Source organism: Oncorhynchus keta, chromosome 28, assembly GCF_023373465.1.
Source record: "Oncorhynchus keta strain PuntledgeMale-10-30-2019 chromosome 28, Oket_V2, whole genome shotgun sequence".
Lineage (NCBI taxonomy): Eukaryota > Metazoa > Chordata > Actinopteri > Salmoniformes > Salmonidae > Oncorhynchus > Oncorhynchus keta.
In genome coordinates, this window is record NC_068448.1 from 3669064 (window position 1) to 3692877 (window position 23814).

At 41.8% G+C, this 23814-nt stretch overlaps 1 protein-coding gene across 2 annotated transcripts in view; it reads left to right on the top strand.

The window, feature by feature from the left end:
• LOC118378572 (IQ motif and SEC7 domain-containing protein 2-like) overlaps window positions 1–23814 on the top strand; it is an 83106-nt gene that overhangs the window by 47677 nt on the left and 11615 nt on the right. For both annotated transcript variants that reach the window (XM_052484439.1, XM_052484440.1), the window contains exons 4-8: window positions 5468–6606; window positions 13100–13261; window positions 14457–14579; window positions 18859–19025; window positions 19250–19389. In XM_052484439.1, coding sequence (XP_052340399.1) covers window positions 5468–6606; window positions 13100–13261; window positions 14457–14579; window positions 18859–19025; window positions 19250–19389 — 1731 coding nt within the window. The remainder of the gene's footprint in view (window positions 1–5467; window positions 6607–13099; window positions 13262–14456; window positions 14580–18858; window positions 19026–19249; window positions 19390–23814) is intronic.

Genomic DNA, 23814 nt, shown 5'->3' on the forward strand with positions numbered 1-23814 from the left:
GACCAAATTAGGGAGATAGGTAGGAGCAAGCCCATGTAATGCTTTGTAGGTTAGCAGTAAAACCTTGAAATCAGCCCTTACCTTAACAGGAAGCCAGTGTAGGGAGGCTAGCACTGGAGTAATATGATAAATATTTTTGGTTTTAGTCAGGAATCTAGCAGCCGTATTTAGCACTAACTGTAGTTTATTTAGTGCTTTATCCTGGTAGCCGGAAAGTCGAGCATTGCAGTAGTCTAACCTAGAAGTAACAAAAGCACGGATTAATTTTTCTGCATCAATTTTGGACCAAAAAATTCTGATCTTTGCACTGTTACATAGATGGAAAAAAGCTGTCCTTGAAACAATCTTGATATGTTCATTAAAAGAGAGATCAAGGTCCAGAATAACGCAGATTCAACAGAAGATCTCTTTGTTTCTTGGGACCTAGAACAAGCATCTCTCTTTGTCCGAGTTTAAAAGTAGAAAGTTTGCAGCCAACCACTTCCTTATGTCTGAAAGACAGGCTTCCAGCGAGGACAATTTTGGGGCTTCATCATGTTTCATTGAAATGTACAGCTGTGTGTCATCCGCATAAGCAGTGAAAGTTAACATTATGTTTTCGAATGACATCCCCAAGAGGTAAAATATATATAGAAAACAATAGTGGTCCTAAAACGGTACCATGAGGAACACCGAAATGTACAGTTTATTTGTCAGAGGACAAACCATTCACAAAGACAAACTGATATCTTTCCAATCGATAATATCTAAACCAGGCCAGAACTTGTCCGTGTAGACCAATTTGGGTTTCCAATCTTTCCAAAAGAAAGTGGTGAACAATGGTATCAAAAGCAGCACTAAGGTCTAGGAGCACAAGGACAGATGCAGAGCCTCGGTCTGACGCCCTTTAAAGGTAATTTACCACCTTCCCAAGTGCAGTCTCAGTGCTATGATGGGGTCGAAAACCAGACTGAAGCATTTCGTATACATTGTTTGTCTTCAAGGAAGGCAGTGAGGGCTGCGCAACAGCTTTTTCTAAAATATTTGAGAGGAATGGGAGATTCGATATAGGCCGATAATCTTTTATATTTTCTGGATCAAGGTTTTTTCGAGAGAGGCTTTATTACTGCCACTTTCAGTGAGTTTGATACTGTAACGGTTTTCTTCCGTTGAAGGAGAGGAGGACCAAAATGCAGCGTGGTTAGTGTTCAACATGTTTAATAAGGACACTACAAAATACAAAACAACAAATGTGGAAAAACCGAAACAGCCCTATCTGGTGCATAGACACAAAGACAGAAGACAACCACCCACAAAGTACCGACAGAATATGGCTGCCTAAATATGGTTCCCAATCAGAGACAACGATAGACGGCTGCCTCTAATTGAGAACCAATCTAGGCAACCATAGACATACAAACTACCTAGAAAGGAAACAGCCCCATAAACATACAAACCCCCTAGACCAGGTAAAACCACATAAATCCCCCATGTCACACCCTGACCTAACCAAAATAATAAAGAAAACAAATATAACTAAGGCCAGGGTGTGACAGGTACACATCCGGTGGATAGAGAGCTGTTTATTATGTTCAAAATAGGAGGGCCAAGCACAGGAAGCAGCTCTTTCAGTAGTTTAGTTGGAATAGGGTCCAGTATGCAGCTTGAAGGTTTAGAAGCCATGATTATTTTCATCATTGTGTCAAGAGATATACTACTAAAACACTTGAGTGTCTCCCTTGATCCTAGGTCCTGACAGAGTTGGGCAGACTCAGGACAACTGAGATTTGGAGGAATACGCAGATTTAAAGAGGAATTTGCTTTCTAATGATCATGATCTTTCCTCAAAGAAGTTAATGAATGTATTACTGCTGAAGTGAAAGCCATCCTCTTGGGGAATGCTGCTTTTTAGCTAGCTTTGCGACAGTATCAAAAATACATTTCGTATTGTTCTTATTTTCCTCAATTAGGTTGGAAAAATGGGATTATCGAGCAGCAGTAAGGGCTCTTCGATACTGCACGGTACTGTCTTTCCAAGCTAGTCGGAAGACTTCCAGTTTGGTGTGGCGCCATTTCGGTTCCAATTTTCTGGAAGCTTGCTTCAGAGCTCGGGTATTTTCTGTATACCAGGGATCTAGTTTCTTATGAGAAATGTTTTTATTTTTTAGTGGTGCAACTGCATCTAGGGTATTGCGCAAGGTTAAATTGAGTTCCTCAGTTAGGGGGTTAACTGATTTTTGTCCTCTGACGTCCTTGGGTAGGCAGAGGGAGTCTGGAAGGGCATCAAGGAATCTTTGAGTTGTCTGTGAATTTATAGCACAACTTTTGATGCTCCTTGGTTGGTGTCTGAGCAGATTATTTGTTACGATTGCAAACGTAATAAAATGGTAGTCCAGGATTATGAGGAAAAATATTAAGATCCACAACATTTATTCCATGGGACAAAACTAGGTCCAGAGTATGACTGTGACAGTGAGTAGGTCCAGAGACATGTTGGACAAAACCCACTGAGTCGATGATGGCTCCGAAAGCCTTTTGGAGTGGGTCTGTGGACTTTTCCATGTGAATATTAAAGTCACCAAAGATTAGAATATTATCTGCTATGACTACATGGTCCGATAGGAATTCAGGGAACTCAGTGAGAAACACTGTATATGGCCCAGGAGGCCTGTAAACAGTAGCTATAAAAAGTGATTGAGTAGACTGCATAGATTTCATGACTAGAAGCTCAAAAGACGAAAACATGTCTTTTTTTTGTAAATTGAAATTTGCTATCGTAAATGTTAGCAACACCTCCGCCTTTGTGGGATGCGCGAGGGATATGGTCACTAGTGTAACCAGGAAGTCAGGCCTCATTTAACACAGTAAATTCATCAGGTTTAAGCCATGTTTCAGTCAGGCTAATCACATCAATATTATGATCAGTGATTAGTTCATTGACTATAACTGCCTTGGAAGTGAGGGATCTAACATTAAGTAGCCCTATTTTGAGATGTGAGGTATCATGATCTCTTTCAATAATGGCAGGAATGGAGGAGGTCTTTATTCTAGTGAGATTGCTAAGGCGAACACCGCCATGTTTAGTTTTGCTCAACCTAGGTCTAGGCACAGACACAGTCTCGATGGGGATAGCTGAGCTGACTACACTGACTGTGCTAGTGGCAGACTTCACTAAGCTGGCAGGCTGGCTAACAGCCTGCTGCCTGGCCTGTACCCTATTTCATTGCGGAGCCAGGGGAGTTAGAGCCCTGTCTATGTTTGTAGATAAGATGAGAGCACCCCTCCAGCTAGGATGGAGTCCATCACTCCTCAACAGGCCAGGCTTGGTCCTGTTTGTGGGGGAGTCCCAGAAACAGGGCCAATTATCTACAAATTCTATCTTTTGGGAGGGGCAGATAACAGTTTACAACCAGCGATTGAGTTGTGAGACTCTGCTGTAGAGCTCATCACTCCCCCTAACTGGGAGGGAGCCAGAGAAAATTACTCGATGCCAACACATCATTCTAGCTGATTTACACGCTGAAGCTATGTTGCGCTTGGTGACCTCTGACTGTTTCATCCTAACATCGTTGGTGACGACGTGGATAAAAATATCTCTATACTCTCTACACTCGCCAGTTTTAGCTTTAGCCAGCACCATCTTCAGATTAGCCTTAACGTCGGTTACTTAGCTTCGGCTGTTGGAGGTCCTGACGAACCACGTCCAGATAAAGCGTCCGGAGTGAAAAAGTTGAATGAAAAAAAAAAGTTGAGTGAGGGAAAAACAAAAAATATTAACGGTAATTAAAAAGTAAAAACCATCAAGTTGTCAGGTAGCAAAGTAAGGTTGTCAACAAAACGCACAGCAGCACGTAAACAAGTCTGCATGTTGTGACCGGAAACTGCTTGAGCCGACAGTTCGGTACCTTCAACACATCAATACCTCTCACAAAGACCAATAGGGATGCAGTCAGTCTCTTTGAGCCAGGAGAAATTGACATGCATGTCACTGACATTGCAATACATATCCTTATTTTTCGCCCATGAACAGACAACTGGGCAGTAGTCCAGGTGCGACAAAACTAACGCCTGTAGGACCTGCCTGGTTGAAGGGCCGAGCAGTGCCTTATCATGGACAGGCCACTTCCCATTTTAGCAACCATTGAGTCTATACGTTTTGACCATGACAGCTTGCTATATAAGGGTAACACCCAGCAGTTTAGTATTCTCAACTTGTCTCAATCACCACATTATTCAATACTAGATCTAAATTAGATTTAGGATTGGGCGAGTGATTTGTCGAACAAAATGGATGCTTTTTGTTTTTGAGATATTTAAACACCAGCCTATTTGGTAGTTACCCATTTCTAAAACTGACTGGACCTCTACGTTAAAGGATTCAGTTATTTATTTTACTGTCGTAGCCGACTTGTCTACAGTTCAGTCCTCAGTGTACATGGACACACAGGCTTTATTCAAGGTCAGTGGAAGGTCATTAGTAAACACAGAAAACAAAAATGGCCCTAGCCGGCTGCCCTGCGGTACACCACACTCAACCAAGTTTGAATTAGAGAGGCTTCCATTAAAAAAAAATGTTTTAATGAAAAAAAGTTTGCCAAGCACCGGTAACAGGCTAATTGGTCGACTGTTTGAATCATTAAAGGGTGCTTTAATGACCTTCGCCTCCCTCCAAGCCTGAGGGCACACACCGATTTTTTAGGCTTAAATTGAAGATGTTGCAAACAGGAATCGCAATGTATTCTGCCTCCAACCTCAACAATTTACCATCCAGCTTGTCGGTGGCTTGTCCAAATGTATAGATAGCAAAAACAATTCACCTCCTCCACACCAACATTGTACAACTCAAGACTACAGTGCTTTGCTAATCTCATCAACAAAAAAGTTTTTAAAGTGGTTGTAAATATCAAAAGGTTTAGTTATAAACAAGAGATCTGCCTCAATGACTGATGGAGCAGAGTTTTTTGCCTAGAATTTCATTAAAGGTATTCCAGAGCTTTTTACGATCATTATTTTTATATATTTAAAAAAAAATCTTTGTTCCACAGTATAGTTCCTTCATATTTTAGTTTAGTTTAGTTAAGGTGATTTTTTAATTTACTGTATGTTTTCCAGTCTTCTGTGTTGTCCGACTTATTTCCCTTTGCCTTATCCCTCTCAGCCATACATTTTTTTCAATTCATCAATTCATCATCTATCCATGGAGATCATCTATCCATCCTGATGGGTGCATTTCTATCAGTAACTGGAAGAGGCAGTTTCATAAATGCATCAAGTACAAGCGTCAGGTTTTTCCTCATTACACATTAGACCAACACATATTTTTCACATATTTGATTTAGAAATCACTGCAAATCCTCCTTGTACACAATTGTAGTTATATAATAGATATAGCTTTAGCTTTTTTATTTTTATTTTTTATTTTTTTAGCTTTACATTATGATCACTACACACCAAACATCTGCATTTTTCCACCCTGCGTGTGCTGTAGGTGAAGTCCCTGGCTGACTCCATCGATGATGTCTTGACCTGTCAGTCTGGCGTGGAAGACTTTCAGGAGGAGGAGGAAGAGGAGGAGGAAGGTGACGGAGGCGAGACAGGGGTGGTGGCGGACGACTTTGGAGAGTGTGTTTGGAGACCGAGGGAGGGAGACAGACAGAGGGGCGCAGGAAGAGGAAGAGGAGGAGAGAGACAGAGCATGCACGAGGACAGCATAGCCACCTCCTACAGTGACGTGACCCTCTACATTGATGACCCCTCCTCGCCCCTGTCCCTGGACCGCGGCCCCAGCAGCACTGACACAGAATACTGGAGCCCTGGAGTGGGTGGCGTTGGGGTGGGGGGGCGTGAAGACAGCCGGGACACAGAGGGCGGGGGCAGCAGTAACAGCCGACGCAGCACCCCCTGTACAGAGTGTAGAGACTACAGCCTGAGAGGAGCTCACCTGCCCCTGCTGACCATCGACCCCCCTAGCGACAGCTCTGTTGATATGAGTGACCGCTCGGATAGAGGTTCGATAGGTAGACTGGTCTACGAGACAGAGCCAGGGGGAGGTGGGGGAGGAGGGGGGGAAGGGAGGTCGCCTCACGGCACTATTAAACACAACCCCCACCCAAACCCCCACCCCAACCCCAACGGGCGCTCTGCCCCCACACACCCCCAGGCCCAAGGCCAGACTCGTACTGTGCTCCCTCACCGCCCCCACCCCTCGGCCATTCCCTCCCACCTGCCCTACCACACTATCCTACACCACCACCATCAGATCCCGCACCACACCCAGCACCCCCACCACCCGTACCCCGACACTCCCTCTTCGTCCTCCCAGTCCCCGCAGGGACAACCCCTCACCCCTCTGTCTTCCTCCTCATCCACCACACTGCCCCCTGGTGGCCTGGAGCAGGTATGCTGTTCGGATGGAGACAACGACTCTCTCAACTCCACCACCAACTCTAACGATACCATCAACTGCTCCTCCGGGTCCTCATCACGAGACAGCCTCCGGGAGCCCCTCCCACCGCTCGGGAAACAGACCTATCAGAGAGAGAGCAGACAAAGCTGGGATAGCCCCGCCTTTAACAACGACGTGGTGCAGAGACGACAGTACCGCATCGGACTCAACCTGTTCAACAAGTAAGTGAGACAGTACCGCATCAGTACCGATTCATACTGTGTGTGTGTGTGTGTGTGTGTGTGTGTGTGTGTGTGTGTGTGTGTGTGTGTGTGTGTGTGTGCAGGGTTGGGTAGGTACATTTCTAAATGTAATCTGTTACAGTTATTAAATTGTAATCAGTAAAGTAATTTTTGGATTACCCCAAACTCAGTGACATAATTAGATGACTTTCTCCTTAAGAGACATTATAGAAGAAGACAAAAAATGCATTTTACCAATTGAACAACATCTATTGCAGGATTAATCAATGTTAGAGCCATAAATTGATGTTGCTTTTTACTTTATGGGTTATGTAAAACAATTAGCCTGTATATTTACATAAAAAACAAAGTCTGTCATTTAATACACCTTGATCGTCAAGAATAGGACTTGGAAATATGGAAATATTGATTAGTCTAATAGTTTTACCTGAACATAACCCCAAACCTAAGGACTTTTTAGCCAACTCTGTTGTCTATGCTTTTGTCATGGTCTCATTGGTTAAAAAAAAAATATGCTGTTTTCATGGAATGGTTTTGAGCACAACTGAAAAGTGCAATTCTAATTGGAATTAAAAATTAATGCCATGTTGTATTTGCTATGTGGTCTATTGTTTACGTTTTTTTGTTGGTGATATATATATATATATAATTAGGAATTAGAAAACGTAATTAATTGAATAGTAGTGAATCTCTATGTCTGACATGTTGATATCTCGATAATATGCAGCTGTTGAAGTCTATCAAAAAGTGTTTGACTTGCCTAGTTAAATAAAGGTAAAATAAAAAATAAAATAAAAATAAAATGCCGACAGCCGTCTCTGATTGGTGGTCATCATTTGGTGTGTCATCATAGTGGTCTCTGATTGGTGGTCATCATTTGGTGTGTCATCATAGTGGTCTCTGATTGGTGGTCATCATTTGGTGTGTCATCATAGTGGTCTCTGATTGGTGGTCATCATTTGGTGTGTCGTCATAGTGGTCTCTGATTGGTGGTCATCATTTGGTGTGTCGTCATAGTGGTCTCTGATTGGTGGTCATCATTTGGTGTGTCGTCATAGTGGTCTCTGATTGGTGGTCATCATTTGGTGTGTCGTCTGATTGGTGGTCACCATTTGGTGTGTCATCATAGTGGTCTCTGATTGGTGGTCACCATTTGGTGTGTCGTCATAGTGGTCTCTGATTTGTGGTCACCATTTGGTGTGTCATCATAGTGGTCTCTGACTTGAGGTCAGACTCACTCAGGTGGAACAAACTTAATCTTGTGCTTTTTTTCAATGCTGATATCAATGTCATTGAGAAAAAACAGAAAACATCCTTTCTGGATTTCAAAAGTAACCCTCATCTAGTCATTCAAAAGTATCTGTAATCTGATTACAATATCGTAGCCGGTTACGTAACAGATGATAGATTAAACGGATTACCAAAAAAACGTAACTAACAGATTATATGTCATCCGTTACTCCCCAACCCTGCGTGCATGAAGAGAGTTCTGAACGGAGAAGCAGATTAAATCTAATTGTATTTGTCACATGCACTGGTGTAGACGTTATCGTAAAATGCTAGTTTACGAGCCCTTCCCAACAACGCAGAGGTTAATTAAAAAAAATAAAACGTAATGGTAACACAAGAGCAATAAAATAAAATACACAGAATGGAGCCTCAGAATGGAGCCACATAATGGAGCCTCAGAATGGAGCCACAGAATGGAGCCTCAGAATGGAGCCACAGAATGGAGTCACAGAATGGAGCCACATAATGGAGCCACAGAATGGAGCCACAGAATGGAGCCACAGAATTGAGTCACAGAATGGAGCCACATAATGGAGCCACATAATGGAGCCACAGAATGGAGCCTCAGAATGGAGCCTCAGAATGGAGCCTCAGAATGGAGCCACATAATGGAGCCTCAGAATGGAGCCACAGGAGCCTCAGAATAGAGCCTCAGAATGGAGCCTCAGAATGGAGCCACGGAATGGAGTCACAGAATGTAGCCACATAATGGAGCCACAGAATGGAGCCTCAGAATGGAGCCTCAGAATGGAGCCACAGAATGGAGCCACAGAATGGTGTTACAGAATGTAGCCACATAATGGAGCCACAGAATGGAGCCACAGAATGGAGTCACAGAATGTAGCCACATAATGGAGCCACAGAATGGAGCCACAGAATGGAGCCTCAGAATGGAGCCTCAGAATGGAGCCACAGAATGGAGCCTCAGAATGGAGCCACAGAATGGAGCGTCAGAATGGAGCCACAGAATGGAGCCACAGAATGGAGTCACAGAATGTAGCCACATAATGGAGCCACAGAATGGAGCCACAGAATGGAGCCTCAGAATGGAGCCACAGAATGGAGCCACAGAATGGAGCCACAGAATGGAGTCACAGAATGGAGCCACAGAATGGAGCCACAGAATGGAGTCACAGAATGGAGCCACAGAATGGAGCCACAGAATGGAGCCACAGAATGGAGCCACAGAATGGAGCCACAAAATGGAGCCACAGAATGGAGCCACAGAATGGAGCCACAGAATGGAGTCACAGAATGGAGCCACAGAATGGAGCCAACAGAATGGAGCCACAGAATGGAGCCACAGAATGGAGCCACAGAATGGAGCCACAGAATGGAGCCACAGAATGGAGCCTCAGAATGGAGCCACAGAATGGAGCCTCAGCATGGAGCCTCAGAATGGAGCCTCAGAATGGAGCAACAGAATTGAGCTTCAAAATGGAGCCACAGAATGGAGCCACAGAATGGAGCCACAGAATGGAGCCACAGAATGGAGCCACAGAATGGAGCAACTTAATGGAGCTTCAAAATGGAGCCACAGAATGGAGCCACAGAATGGAGCCTCAGAATGGAGCCACAGAATGGAGCCTCAGAATGGAGCCTCAGAATGGAGCCTCAGAATGGAGCCTCAGAATGGAGCCACAGAATGGAGCCTCAGAATGGAGCCACAGAATGGAGCCACAGAATGGAGCAACTTAATGGAGCATCAGCATGGAGCTACAGAATGGAGCCACAGAATGGAGCCACAGAATGGAGCCTCAGAATGGAGCTACAGAATGGAGCCACAGAATGGAGCAACTTAATGGAGCATCAGAATGGAGCCACAGAATGGAGCCACAGAATGGAGCAACTTAATGGAGCATCAGAATGGAGCCTCAGAATGGAGCTACAGAATATACAGGGGGTACCAGTACCTGATCAATGTGCAGCGGTACGAGGTAGTTGAGGTAGATATTTACATGAAGGCAGTGTAAAGTGACTAGACATCAGGATAGATAATAATTAGGTATTTGAGGTAGATATGTACATGAAGGCAGGGTGAAGTGACTAGGCATCAGGATAGATAATAATTAGGTATTTGAGGTAGATATGTACATGAAGGCAGGGTGAAGTGACTAGGCATCAGGATAGATAATAATTAGGTATTTGAGGTAGATATGTACATGAAGGCAGGGTGAAGTGACTAGGCATCAGGATAGATAATAATAAGGTATTTGAGGTAGATATGTACATGAAGGCAGGGTGAAGTGACTAGGCATCAGGATAGATAATAATTAGGTATTTGAGGTAGATATTTACATGAAGGCAGGGTGAAGTGACTAGGCATCAGGATAGATAATAATTAGGTATTTGAGGTAGATATTTACATGAAGGCAGGGTGAAGTGACTAGGCATCAGGATAGATAATAATAAGGTATTTGAGGTAGATATGTACATGAAGGCAGGGTAAAGTGACTAGACACCAGGATAGATAATAATAATAATTAGGTATTTGAGGTAGATATGTACATGAAGGCAGGGTAAAGTGACTAGGCATCAGGATAGATAATAATTAGGTATTTGAGGTAGATATGTACATGAAGGCAGGGTGAAGTGACTAGGCATCAGGATAGATAATAATTAGGTATTTGAGGTAGATATGTACATGAAGGCAGGGTAAAGTGACTAGACATCAGGATAGATAATAATAAGGTATTTGAGGTACAGTGAGGCAAAAAAGTATTTAGGCAGCCACCAATTGTGCAAGTTCTCCCACTTAAAAAGATGAGAGAGGCCTGTAATTTTCATCATAGGTACACTTCAACTATGACAGACAAAATGAGGGGGAAAAAATCCAGAAAATCACATTGTAGGATTTTTTATGAATTTATTTGCAAATGATGGTGGAAAATAAGTATTTTTATGACCAAAAAATATTAAATTTTATTTGGAATGGCAAGTCAGACAAAATTAAAATGGCCTATTTATATAACAAATATGAATTCGGAGGGAAGAAATGATTGAATATTAAAGTATTAGAGTATTAAGTATTAAGACAATTAAGTATTAGTATTATTAGTATTATTCTCACTGAAGGCGTCAGTCATACAAAAAAAAGGTATACTTTTCTGTGAGTGATATCATAGACTGGTGGAGTTATGTCACACATGCAGCTATTTATGCGTTTTGGTATTGTCCATATGTAGCTCGTTTTTGGTCACAGGTCCAGGAACAGTGTCTGTAAAATGTGTATAAGATGTAAAAACCGAAGGTAGAAGCCTAAGTGTTATTGTTCATTAGTTTACTCCAATTGGAAGAAGGGTGGTAGAGTTTACGGAGACTAATAAAAAAAAGTATGTGCCTATATAGGTATGTGTATGTATTTACAGTGGAAGTCGGAAGTTTACATACACTTAGGTTGGAGTCATTAAAACTTATTTTTCAACCACTCCACAAATGTCTTGTTAACAAACTATAGTTTTGGCAAGTCGTTTAGGACACCTACTTTGTGCATGACACAATACATTTTTCCAACAATTGTTTACAGACAGATTATTTCACTTATAATTCACTGTATCACAATTCCAGTAGGTCTGCAGTTTACATACACTAAGTTGACTGTGCCTTTAAACAGCTTGGAAAATTACAGAAAACGATGTTAGACGCTTCTGATAGGCTAATTGACATCATTTGAGTCAATTGGAGGTGTACCTGTGGATGTATTTCAAGGCCAACCTTCCAATTCCAGTGGGTCAGAAGTTTACCAAGTTCACCAAGTCGACCTTTAACCTCTTAAGGTAGACTGAAATGATATTGCCACGTGCAGCGCTGCACAGATATTACGATGTGTGAGATGTCAGACTTTGCTCTCGCACAGTCACACACAGTATCTGTGCGTGTACATGAGTTTGCTTCACGCTCTTACAATGCGGTACAGCCCCTGGAACCGGTACAGCGGGAGACGTTGAGCATCACTCTTCAACGCTCTTCGTTGTTGTGGAACTTGACCCACTATGCTGTAAACTATTTGCTTCTGTGTCATATCGCTGAGTCTACCTGTAAGTGGTATATATTTCATAATAATTCTCCCTCTCTGTGTCTCTCCCTCTCTGTCTCTCCCTCTCTGTGTCTCTCCCTCTCTGTGTCTCTCCCTCTCTGTCTCTCCCTCTCTGTCTCTCCCTCTCTGTCTCTCCCTCTCTGTCTCTCCCTCTCTGTGTCTCTCCCTCTCTGTGTCTCTCCCTCTCTGTCTCTCCCTCTCTGTCTCTCCCTCTCTGTCTCTCCCTCTCTGTGTCTCTCCCTCTCTGTCTCTCCCTCTCTGTCTCTCCCTCTCTGTGTCTCTCCCTCTCTGTCTCTCCCTCTCCGTGTCTCTCCCTCTCTGTCTCTCCCTCTCTGTGTCTCTCCCTCTCTGTCTCTCCCTCTCTGTCTCTCCCTCTCTGTGTCTCTCCCTCTCTGTGTCTCTCCCTCTCTGTCTCTCCCTCTCTGTCTCTCCCTCTCTGTGTCTCTCCCTCTCTGTCTCTCCCTCTCTGTCTCTCCCTCTCTGTGTCTCTCCCTCTCTGTGTCTCTCCCTCTCTGTATCTCTCCCTCTCTGTCTATCCCTCTCTTTCTATCCCTCTCTGTGTCTCTCCCTCTCTGTCTCTCCCTCTCTCTGTCTCTCCCTCTCTGTGTCTCTCCCTCTCTGTCTCTCCCTCTCTGTGTCTCTCCCTCTCTGTCTCTCCCTCTCTGTGTCTCTCCCTCTCTGTCTCTCCCTCTCTGTGTCTCTCCCTCTCTGTCTCTCCCTCTCTGTCTATCCCTCTCTGTGTCTCTCCCTCTCTGTCTCTCCCTCTCTGTGTCTCTACCTCTCTCTACCTCTCTGTCTCTCCCTCTCTGTGTCTCTCCCTCTCTGTGTCTCTCCCTCTCTGTGTCTCTCCCTCTCTGTGTCTCTCCCTCTCTGTCTCTCCCTCTCTGTGTCTCTCCCTCTCTGTCTCTCTCTCTCTGTGTCTCTCCCTCTCTGTCTCTCCCTCTCTGTGTCTCTCCCTCTCTGTGTCTCTCCCTCTCTGTCTCTCCCTCTCTGTCTCTCCCTCTCTGTGTCTCTCCCTCTGTCTCTCCCTCTCTGTGTCTCTCCCTCTCTGTCTCTCCCTCTCTGTGTCTCTCCCTCTCTCTGTCTCTCCCTCTCTGTGTCTCTCCCTCTCTGTCTCTCCCTCTCTGTGTCTCTCCCTCGATGCAGGAAGCCAGAGAAGGGTATACAGTACCTGATAGAGAGAGGCTTCGTATCGGACACACCGGTAGGCATCGCCCGCTTCATCCTGGAGAGGAAAGGACTGAGCAGACAGATGATAGGAGAGTTCCTGGGTTGCAGACAGAAACAGTTCAACAAGGACGTACTGGAGTGAGTGGCTAATCAATAGATTCTTGGGTGTTTTGGATTCTCTACAATGAGAATGACCTACAAACTGAAGAGTATTATTTGACTGACTTATTGACTGATAAAATGATTGATTGATTGATACTTATACATTGAACATAAAGAACATGATATGTTTAGAAATGTCACTTTGTTATTATTACATAGATTTTTTGATTGATCCTTTCTAATCTTTCTCTCATCCTTTACCTCTAATCTCTCTCTCATCCTTTACCTCTAATCTCTCTCTCATCCTTTACCTCTAATCTCTCTCTCTCATCCTTTACCTCTAATCTCTCTCTCATCCTTTACCTCTAATCTCTCTCTCTCATCCTTTACCTCTAATCTCTCTCTCATCCTTTACCTCTAATCTCTCTCTCATCCTTTACCTCTAATCTCTCTCTCATCCTTTACCTCTAATCTCTCTCTCTCATCCTTTACCTCTAATCTCTCTCTCATCCTTTACCTCTAATCTCTCTCTCATCCTTTACCTCTAATCTCTCTCTCATCCTTTACCTCTAATCTTTCTCTCATCCTTTACCTCTAATATCTCTCTCATCCTTTACCTCTAATCTCTCTCTCATCCTTTACCTCAAATCTCTCTCTCATCCTTTACCTCTAATCTTTCTCTCACTCTTTACCTCTAATCTTTCTCTCATCCTTTACCTCTAATATCTCTCTCATCCTTTACCTCTAATCTCTCTCTCATCCTTTACCTCTAATCTCTCTCTCATCCTTTACCTCTAATCTCTCTCTCATCCTTTACCTCTAATCTCTCTCTCATCCTTTACCTCTAATATCTCTCTCATCCTTTACCTCTAATCTCTCTCTCATCCTTTACCTCTAATCTCTCTCATCCTTTACCTCTAATCTCTCTCTCATCCTTTACCTCTAATCTTTCTCCTCTCTCTTCTCCCAGTCCAGGTTTAAGATTAGTTAATCCTCTCTGACTCTCTCCTCTCTCTTCTCCCTGTCCAGGTTTAAGTTTAGTTAATCCTCTCTGACTCTCTCCTCTCTCCTCTCCCTGCCCAGGTTTAAGTTTAGGTTTAGGGTTAATCCTCTCTCTTCTCCCTGTCCAGGTTTAAGTTCAGTTTTAGGGTTAATCCTCTCTCTTCTCCCTGTCCAGGTTTAAGTTTAGGTTTAGGTTTAGGGTTTAATCCTCTCTCCTCTCCCTGTCCAGTTGTGTGGTAGATGAGTTGGACTTCTCAGGGATGGATCTAGATGATGCCCTCAGGAAGTTCCAGGCTCAGATTAAAGTCCAGGGGGAGGCCCAGAAGGTGGAGAGACTGATCGAGGCTTTCAGGTGAGAATATAGTTAAAGCAACAACAACAACAACAACAACAACAACAACAACAACAACAACAGAGGAAGTGTGGTATATGGCCTATATACCATGTGTAAGGGCTGTTCTTAAGCAAGAGGCAATGCAAAGTATACAGCCTGGATACAACCCCTAGCTGTGATATATTGGTGATATACCACAAACCCACACGGTGTCTTATTGCTATTATAAACTGGTTACCAACCTAATTAGACCAGTAAACATATATATTTTTTTGTCATACCCATAGAATACGGTCTGATATACCACGGCTTTCAGCCAATCAGCAATCAGGCCTCGAACCCCCCGGTTTGTAGAGCCCCAGAAAGTGGAGAAAATGATAGAGGCCTACAGATACTTGGACTTAATAACTTTTTGTACTGGCTTTTTATGGACTTTCTATACTTTTATACTGGAGGACATACAGACTAATTTGTACTGGACTTTTTAAGTCACGGCTGCAGTTTTTGCACCAGGACTAGCAGCCTTCTCTACCGATTTATGGAATTATTGTGCTGATTTATGGACTTATTGTGCTGATTTATGGACTTATTGTCCTGATTTATGGACTTATTGTGCTGATTTATGGACTTATTGTCCTGATTTATGGACTTATTGTGTTGATTTATGGACTTATTGTGTTGATTTATGGACTTATTGTGCTGATTTATGGAATTATTGTGCTGATTTATGGAATTATTGTGCTGATTTATGGACTTATTGTGCTGATTTATGGACTTATTGTGCTGATTTATGGACTTATTGTCCTGATTTATGGACTTATTGTGCTGATTTATGGACTTATTGTCCTGATTTATGGACTTATTGTCCTGATTTATGGACTTATTGTCCTGATTTATGGACTTATTGTGTTGATTTATGGAATTATTGTGCTGATTTATGGACTTATTGTCCTGATTTATGGACTTATTGTCCTGATTTATGGACTTATTGTGCTGATTTATGGACTTATTGTGTTGATTTATGGACTTATTGTGTTGATTTATGGACTTATTGTGCTGATTTATGGACTTATTGTCCTGATTTATGGACTTATTGTCCTGATTTATGGACTTATTGTGCTGATTTATGGACTTATTGTCCTGATTTATGGACTTATTGTCCTGATTTATGGACTTATTGTCCTGATTTATGGACTTATTGTGTTGATTTATGGACTTATTGTGTTGATTTATGGACTTATTGTGTTGATTTATGGACTTATTGTGTTGATTTATGGACTTATTGTGCTGATTTATGGACTTATTGTCCTGATTTATGGACTTATTGTCCTGATTTATGGACTTATTGTCCTGATTTATGGACTTATTGTGTTGATTTATGGAATTATTGTGCTGATTTATGGACTTATTGTCCTGATTTATGGACTTATTGTCCTGATTTATGGACTTATTGTGCTGATTTATGGACTTATTGTGTTGATTTATGGACTTATTGTGTTGATTTATGGACTTATTGTGCTGATTTATGGACTTATTGTCCTGATTTATGGACTTATTGTCCTGATTTATGGACTTATTGTGTTGATTTATGGACTTATTGTGTTGATTTATGGACTTATTGTGCTGATTTATGGACTTATTGTCCTGATTTATGGACTTATTGTCCTGATTTATGGACTTATTGTGCTGATTTATGGACTTATTGTGTTGATTTATGGAATTATTGTCCTGATTTATGGACTTATTGTGTTGATTTATGGACTTATTGTGCTGATTTATGGACTTATTGTGTTGATTTATGGACTTATTGTGCTGATTTATGGACTTATTGTGTTGATTTATGGAATTATTGTCCTGATTTATGGACTTATTGTGTTGATTTATGGACTTATTGTGCTGATTTATGGACTTATTGTGCTGATTTATGGACTTATTGTCCTGATTTATGGACTTATTGTGCTGATTTATGGACTTATTGTGTTGATTTATGGACTTATTGTGCTGATTTATGGACTTATTGTGTTGATTTATGGAATTATTGTCCTGATTTATGGACTTATTGTGTTGATTTATGGACTTATTGTGCTGATTTATGGACTTATTGTGTTGATTTATGGACTTATTGTGTTGATTTATGGACTTATTGTGTTGATTTATGGACTTATTGTGCTGATTTATGGACTTATTGTGCTGATTTATGGAATTATTGTGCTGATTTATGGACTTATTGTGCTGATTTATGGACTTATTGTGCTGATTTATGGACTTATTGTGCTGATTTATGGAATTATTGTGCTGATTTATGGACTTATTGTGTTGATTTATGGACTTATTGTGCTGATTTATGGAATTATTGTGCTGATTTATGGACTTATTGTGCTGATTTATGGACTTATTGTGCTGATTTATGGACTTATTGTGCTGATTTATGGACTTATTGTGCTGATTTATGGACTTATTGTGCTGATTTATGGAATTATTGTGTTGATTTATGGACTTATTGTGTTGATTTATGGACTTATTGTGCTGATTTATGGACTTATTGTGCTGATTTATGGAATTATTGTGCTGATTTATGGAATTATTGTGCTGATTTATGGAATTATTGTGCTGATTTATGGACTTATTGTGTTGATTTATGGAATTATTGTGCTGATTTATGGACTTATTGTGCTGATTTATGGACTTATTGTGCTGATTTATGGAATTATTGTGCTGATTTATGGACTTATTGTGCTGATTTATGGACTTATTGTGCTGATTTATGGACTTATTGTGTTGATTTATGGACTTATTGTGTTGATTTATGGACTTATTGTGCTGATTTATGGACTTATTGTGCTGATTTATGGACTTATTGTGTTGATTTATGGACTTATTGTCCTGATTTATGGACTTATTGTCCTGATTTATGGACTTATTGTGTTGATTTATGGACTTATTGTGCTGATTTATGGACTTATTGTGCTGATTTATGGACTTATTGTGTTGATTTATGGACTTATTGTCCTGATTTATGGAATTATTGTGCTGATTTATGGACTTATTGTGTTGATTTATGGACTTATTGTGTTGATTTATGGACTTATTGTGCTGATTTATGGACTTATTGTGTTGATTTATGGACTTATTGTGCTGATTTATGGACTTATTGTGTTGATTTATGGACTTATTGTGCTGATTTATGGACTTATTGTCCTGATTTATGGACTTATTGTCCTGATTTATGGACTTATTGTGTTGATTTATGGACTTATTGTCCTGATTTATGGACTTATTGTGTTGATTTATGGACTTATTGTGTTGATTTATGGACTTATTGTGCTGATTTATGGACTTATTGTGCTGATTTATGGAATTATTGTGTTGATTTATGGAATTATTGTGTTGATTTATGGACTTATTGTGCTGATTTATGGACTTATTGTCCTGATTTATGGACATATTGTGCTGATTTATGGAATTATTGTGCTGATTTATGGAATTATTGTGCTGATTTATGGACTTATTGTGTTGATTTATGGAATTATTGTGCTGATTTATGGACTTATTGTGCTGATTTATGGACTTATTGTGCTGATTTATGGAATTATTGTGCTGATTTATGGACTTATTGTGCTGATTTATGGACTTATTGTGCTGATTTATGGAATTATTCACAAAAGCCCAGCTATTGTTATTTCACTGCTCTTTAATTATTTCTTATTCTTATCTCTTACTTTTTTTTTCTCTCGTAAAACTGCATTGTTGGTTAAGGGATTTTCACTGCTGTATTTGGTACTGACTTATGGACTTATGTACTGACTTATGTACTGACTTATGTACTGACTTATGGACTTATGTACTGACTTATGGACTTATGTACTGACTTATGGACTTATGTACTGACTTATGGACTTATGTACTGACTTATGTACTGACTTATGGACTTATGTACTGACTTATGGACTTATGGACTGACTTATGGACTTATGTACTGACTTATGGACTTATGTACTGACTTATGGACTTATGTACTGACTTATGGACTTATGTACTGACTTATGGACTTATGTACTGACTTATGGATTTATGTACTGACTTATGGACTTATTGTACTGACTTATGGACGTATGGACTGACTCATGGACTTATGGACTGACTTATGGACTTATGTGCGTTTTCTATGTTAAACTGTATTGACATTTTAGTTTTGGATATATCTGACTTATATCTCCCTCTCTCTTCTCTCTCTACCTCGCTCCCTCTCTTCCTCTCAATCTCCATGTCTTCTTCTCCCCCCTCCCCCGCCGTCCAGTCAGCGGTACTGTGTGTGTAACCCGGTACTGATCCGACAGTTCCAGAACCCTGACACCATCTTCATCCTGGCCTTCGCCATCATCCTCCTCAACACAGACATGTACTCTCCCAACGTCAAGCCGGAGAAGAAGATGAAGCTGGAAGATTTCATCAAAAACCTCAGAGGTGAGGTGGATTCTGGGATGGATGTTTAGGTTGTTTCTCTACATGGTGTAATGAGAAGGGGACATGTTTGTTTTTTTACCGGTTCATTCTGGACTTATTTATCTCCATTTAAATGTCTCTCCATCTGTTTTTATCTGTTTTTTTTATCTCAGTTATCTCCATTCCTCTTTATCTCTCCCCTTTTTTTCTCACAAATTCGCCTGTGCATGTTAATGTTTCCCCAGGAGTGGATAATGGTCAGGACATTCCCAGAGACCTGTTAGTAGGAATCTACCGTCGGATAGAGAAATGGGAGCTACGCACCAACGATGACCACGTGTCTCAAGTACAGGCTGTGGAGAGGGTGGTCGTCGGCAAGAAGCCCGTAAGTCTGCTTACAGTATTAATGTCTACGGTCATTGCCTGCTCAGACTCAGATGATACACTACATGACCAAAAGTATGTGGACACCTGCTCGTCGAACTTCTCCTTCCAAAATCATGGGCATTAATATGGAGTTGCCCCCCCCTTTTTGCTGCTATAACAGCCTCCACTCTTCTGGGAAGGTTTTCCACTAGATGTTGGAACATTGCTGCTATAACAGCCTCCACTCTTCTGGGAAGGCTTTCCACTAGATGTTGGAACATTGCTGCTATAACAGCCTCCACTCTTCTGGGAAGGCTTTCCACTAGATGTTGGAACATTGCTGCTATAACAGCCTCCACTCTCCTGGGAAGGTTTTCCACTAGATGTTGGAACATTGCTTCTATAATAGCCTCCACTCTTCTGGGAAGGTTTTCCACTAGATGTTGGAACATTGCTGCTATAACAGCCTCCACTTTTCTGGGAAGGCTTTCCACTAGATGTTGGAACATTGCTACTATAACAGCCTCCACTCTTCTGGGAAGGCTTTCCACTAGATGTTGGAACATTGCTGCTATAACAGCCTCCACTCTTCTGGGAAGGCTTTCCACTAGATGTTGGAACATTGCTGCTATAACAGCCTCCACTCTTCTGGGAAGGCTTTCCACTAGATGTCGGAACATTGCTGCTATAACAGCCTCTACTCTTCTGGGATGGTTTTCCACTAGATGTTGGAACATTGCTGCGGGGACTTGCTTCCATTCAGCCACAAGAGCATTAGTGAGGTTGGCGCTGATGTTGGGTGATTAGGACTGTGCTCCAATTCATCCCAAAGCTGTTCGATGGGGTTGAGTTCAGGGCATTGTGCAGACCAGTCAAGTTCTTCCGCACCGATCTCGACAAACCATTTCTGTATGGACCTTTGTGCACGGGGGGCATTGTCATGCTGAAACAGGAAACACTCTTCCCCAAACTGTTGACACAGTGTTGGAAACACATAATCATCTAGAATATCATTGTATGCTGTAGTGTTAAGAGTTCCCTTCACTAGAACTAAGGGGTCTAGCCCGAACCATGAAAAACAGCCCCAGACCATTATTCCTCCTCCACCAAACTTTACAGTTGGCACCATGCATTGGGGCAGGTAGCATTCTCCTGGCATCTGTCAAACCCAGATTTGTCTGTAGGACTGCCAGATGGTGAAGCGTGATTCATCACTCTAGAGAAGTGATGCTCCAGAGTCCAATGGCGGCGAGCTTTACACCCCTCCAGCAAACGCTTGGCATATCGGATGGTGATCTTAGGCTTGTGTGCAGCTGCTCGGCCATGGAAACCCATTTCATCAAGCTCCTGACGAACAGTTCTTGTGCTGACGTTGATTCCAGAGGCAGTTTAGAAAATCGGTAGTGAGTGTTGAAACCGAGGACAGATTAATTTTACCCTTTACGTGCTTCAGCACTCGTCGGTCGCGTTCTGTGAGCTGGTGTGGCTTACCACTTTGCGGCTGAGCCGTTGTTGCTCCTAGACGTTTCCACTTCACAATAACAGCACTTACAGTTGACCCGGGGCATCCTATGACGGTGCCATGTTGAAAGTCACTGAGCTCTTCAGTAAGGCCATTCTACTGCCAATGTTTGTCTATGGAGATTGCATGTCCGTGAGCTCGATTTTAAACATCTGTCAACAAGGGGTGTGGCTGAAATAGCCAAATCTACTAATTTGAAGTGGTGTCCACATACTTTTGTATATAAAATGTATATTATTGTTATACTTCACCTGATCACCACACCCCCTCAATGATCATGCTGCTGATCACCACACCCCCTCAATGATCATGCTGCTGATCACCACACCCCTCAACGGTCATGCTGCTGATCCCCCTCAACGATCATGCTGCTGATCCCCCACACCCCCTCAACGATCATGCTGCTGATCCCCACCCCCTCAACGATCATGCTGCTGATCACCACACCCCCTCAATGATCATGCTGCTGATCTCCACACCCCCTCAACGATCATGCTGCTGATCACCACACCCCCTCAATGATCATGCTGCTGATCTCCACACCCCCTCAATGATCATGCTGCTGATCTCCACACCCCCTCAACGATCATGCTGCTGATCACCACACCCCCTCAACGATCATGCTGCTGATCCCCCTCAACGATCATGCTGCTGATCACCACACCCCCTCAACGATCATGCTGCTGATCACCACACCCCCTCAACGATCATGCTGCTGATCCCCCACACCCCCTCAACGATCATGCTGCTGATCCCCCTCAACGATCATGCTGCTGATCCCCCTCAACGATCATGCTGCTGATCACCACACCCCCTCAACGATCATGCTGCTGATCACCACACCCCCTCAACGATCATGCTGCTGATCCCCCTCAACGATCATGCTGCTGATCCCCCACACCCCCTAAACGATCATGCTGCTGATCCCCCACACCCCCTCAACGATCATGCTGCTGATCCCCACACCCACTCAACGATCATGCTGTCGATCCCCATATGGTCATTTTGCATATATAGTGTAAGTTAAATAGTTTAGAAAATCTCAGAATATAAGTGAAATATATTTAAAATAAAGTAGTATTATAAATAGGTTAGATCCTGCTGTTTCACATCCGGCCGTGATTGGGAGTCACGTAAGGCGGCGCACAGTTGGCCCAGAGTCGTCCGGGTTTGGCCGGGTTTGGCCGGGTTTGGCCGGGGTAGGCCGTCATTGTAAATAAGAATTTGTTCTTAATTAACTGACTTGCCTAGTTAAATTTAGGTTAAATTTAAAAAATGCTAAAATACAAAATACTTTAGTCAATATATGTATCTTCTGAAATTAATAGAAAGAAAACTCTCTCCTGTAAAACTGGAAAACAATATTCAGTTGAAAACAGCCCATATTCAGTAGAAAACAGCCCAAATTCAATAGAAAACAGCCAATATTCAGTAGAAAACAGCCCATATTCAATAGAAAACAGCCCATATTCAGTAGAAAACAGCCCATATTCAATAGAAAACAGCCCATATTCAATAGAAAACAGCCCATATTCAGTAGAAAACAGCCCATATTCAGTAGAAAACAGCCCATATTCAGTAGAAAACAGCCCATATTCAATAGAAAACAGCCCATATTCAATAGAAAACAGCCCATATTCAGTAGAAAACAGCCCATATTCAATAGAAAACAGCCCATATTCAATAGAAAACAGCCCATATTCAGTAGAAAACAGCCCATATTCAGTAGAAAACAGCCCATATTCAATAGAAAACAGCCCATATTCAGTAGAAAACAGCCCATATTCAATAGTAAACAGCCCATATTCAATAGAAAACAGCCCACATTCAGTAGAAAACAGCCCATATTCAGTAGAAAACAGCCCATATTCAGTAGAAAACAGCCCATATTCAGTAGAAAACAGCCCATATTCAGTAGAAAACAGCCCATATTCAGTAGAAAACAGCCCATATTCAGTAGAAAACAGCCCATATTCAGTAGAAAACAGCCCATATTCAGTAGAAAACAGCCCATATTCAGTAGACAACAGCCCATATTCAATAGAAAACAGCCCATATTCAATAGAAAACAGCCCATATTCAGTAGAAAACAGCCCATATTCAATAGTAAACAGACCATATTCAGTAGAAAACAGCCCATATTCAGTAGAAAACAGCCCATATTCAGTAGAAAACAGCCCATATTCAATAGAAAACAGCCCATATTCAGTAGAAAACAGCCCATATTCAATAGAAAACAGCCCATATTCAGTAGAAAACAGCCCATATTCAGTAGAAAACAGCCCATATTCAATAGAAAACAGCCCATATTCAGTAGAAAACAGCCCATATTCAATAGAAAACAGCCCATATTCAGGAGAAAACAGCCCATATTCAGTAGAAAACAGCCCATATTCAATAGTAAACAGACCATATTCAGTAGAAAACAGCCCATATTCAGTAGAAAACAGCCCATATTCAGGAGAAAACAGCCCATATTCAGTAGAAAACAGCCCATATTCAGTAGAAAACAGCCCATATTCAGTAGAAAACAGCCCATATTCAGGAGAAAACAGCCCATATTCAATAGTAAACAGACCATATTCAGTAGAAAACAGCCCATATTCAGGAGAAAACAGCCCATATTCAGTAGAAAACAGCCCATATTCAGTAGAAAACAGCCCATATTCAGGAGAAAACAGCCCATATTCAGTAGAAAACAGCCCATATTCAGTAGAAAACAGCCCATATTCAGTAGAAAACAGCCCATATTCAGTAGAAAACAGCCCATATTCAATAGAAAACAGCCCATATTCAGTAGAAAACAGCCCATATTCAGTAGAAAACAGCCCATATTCAGTAGAAAACAGCCAATATTCAGTAGAAAACAGCCCATATTCAATAGAAAACAGCCCATATTCAGTAGAAAACAGCCCATATTCA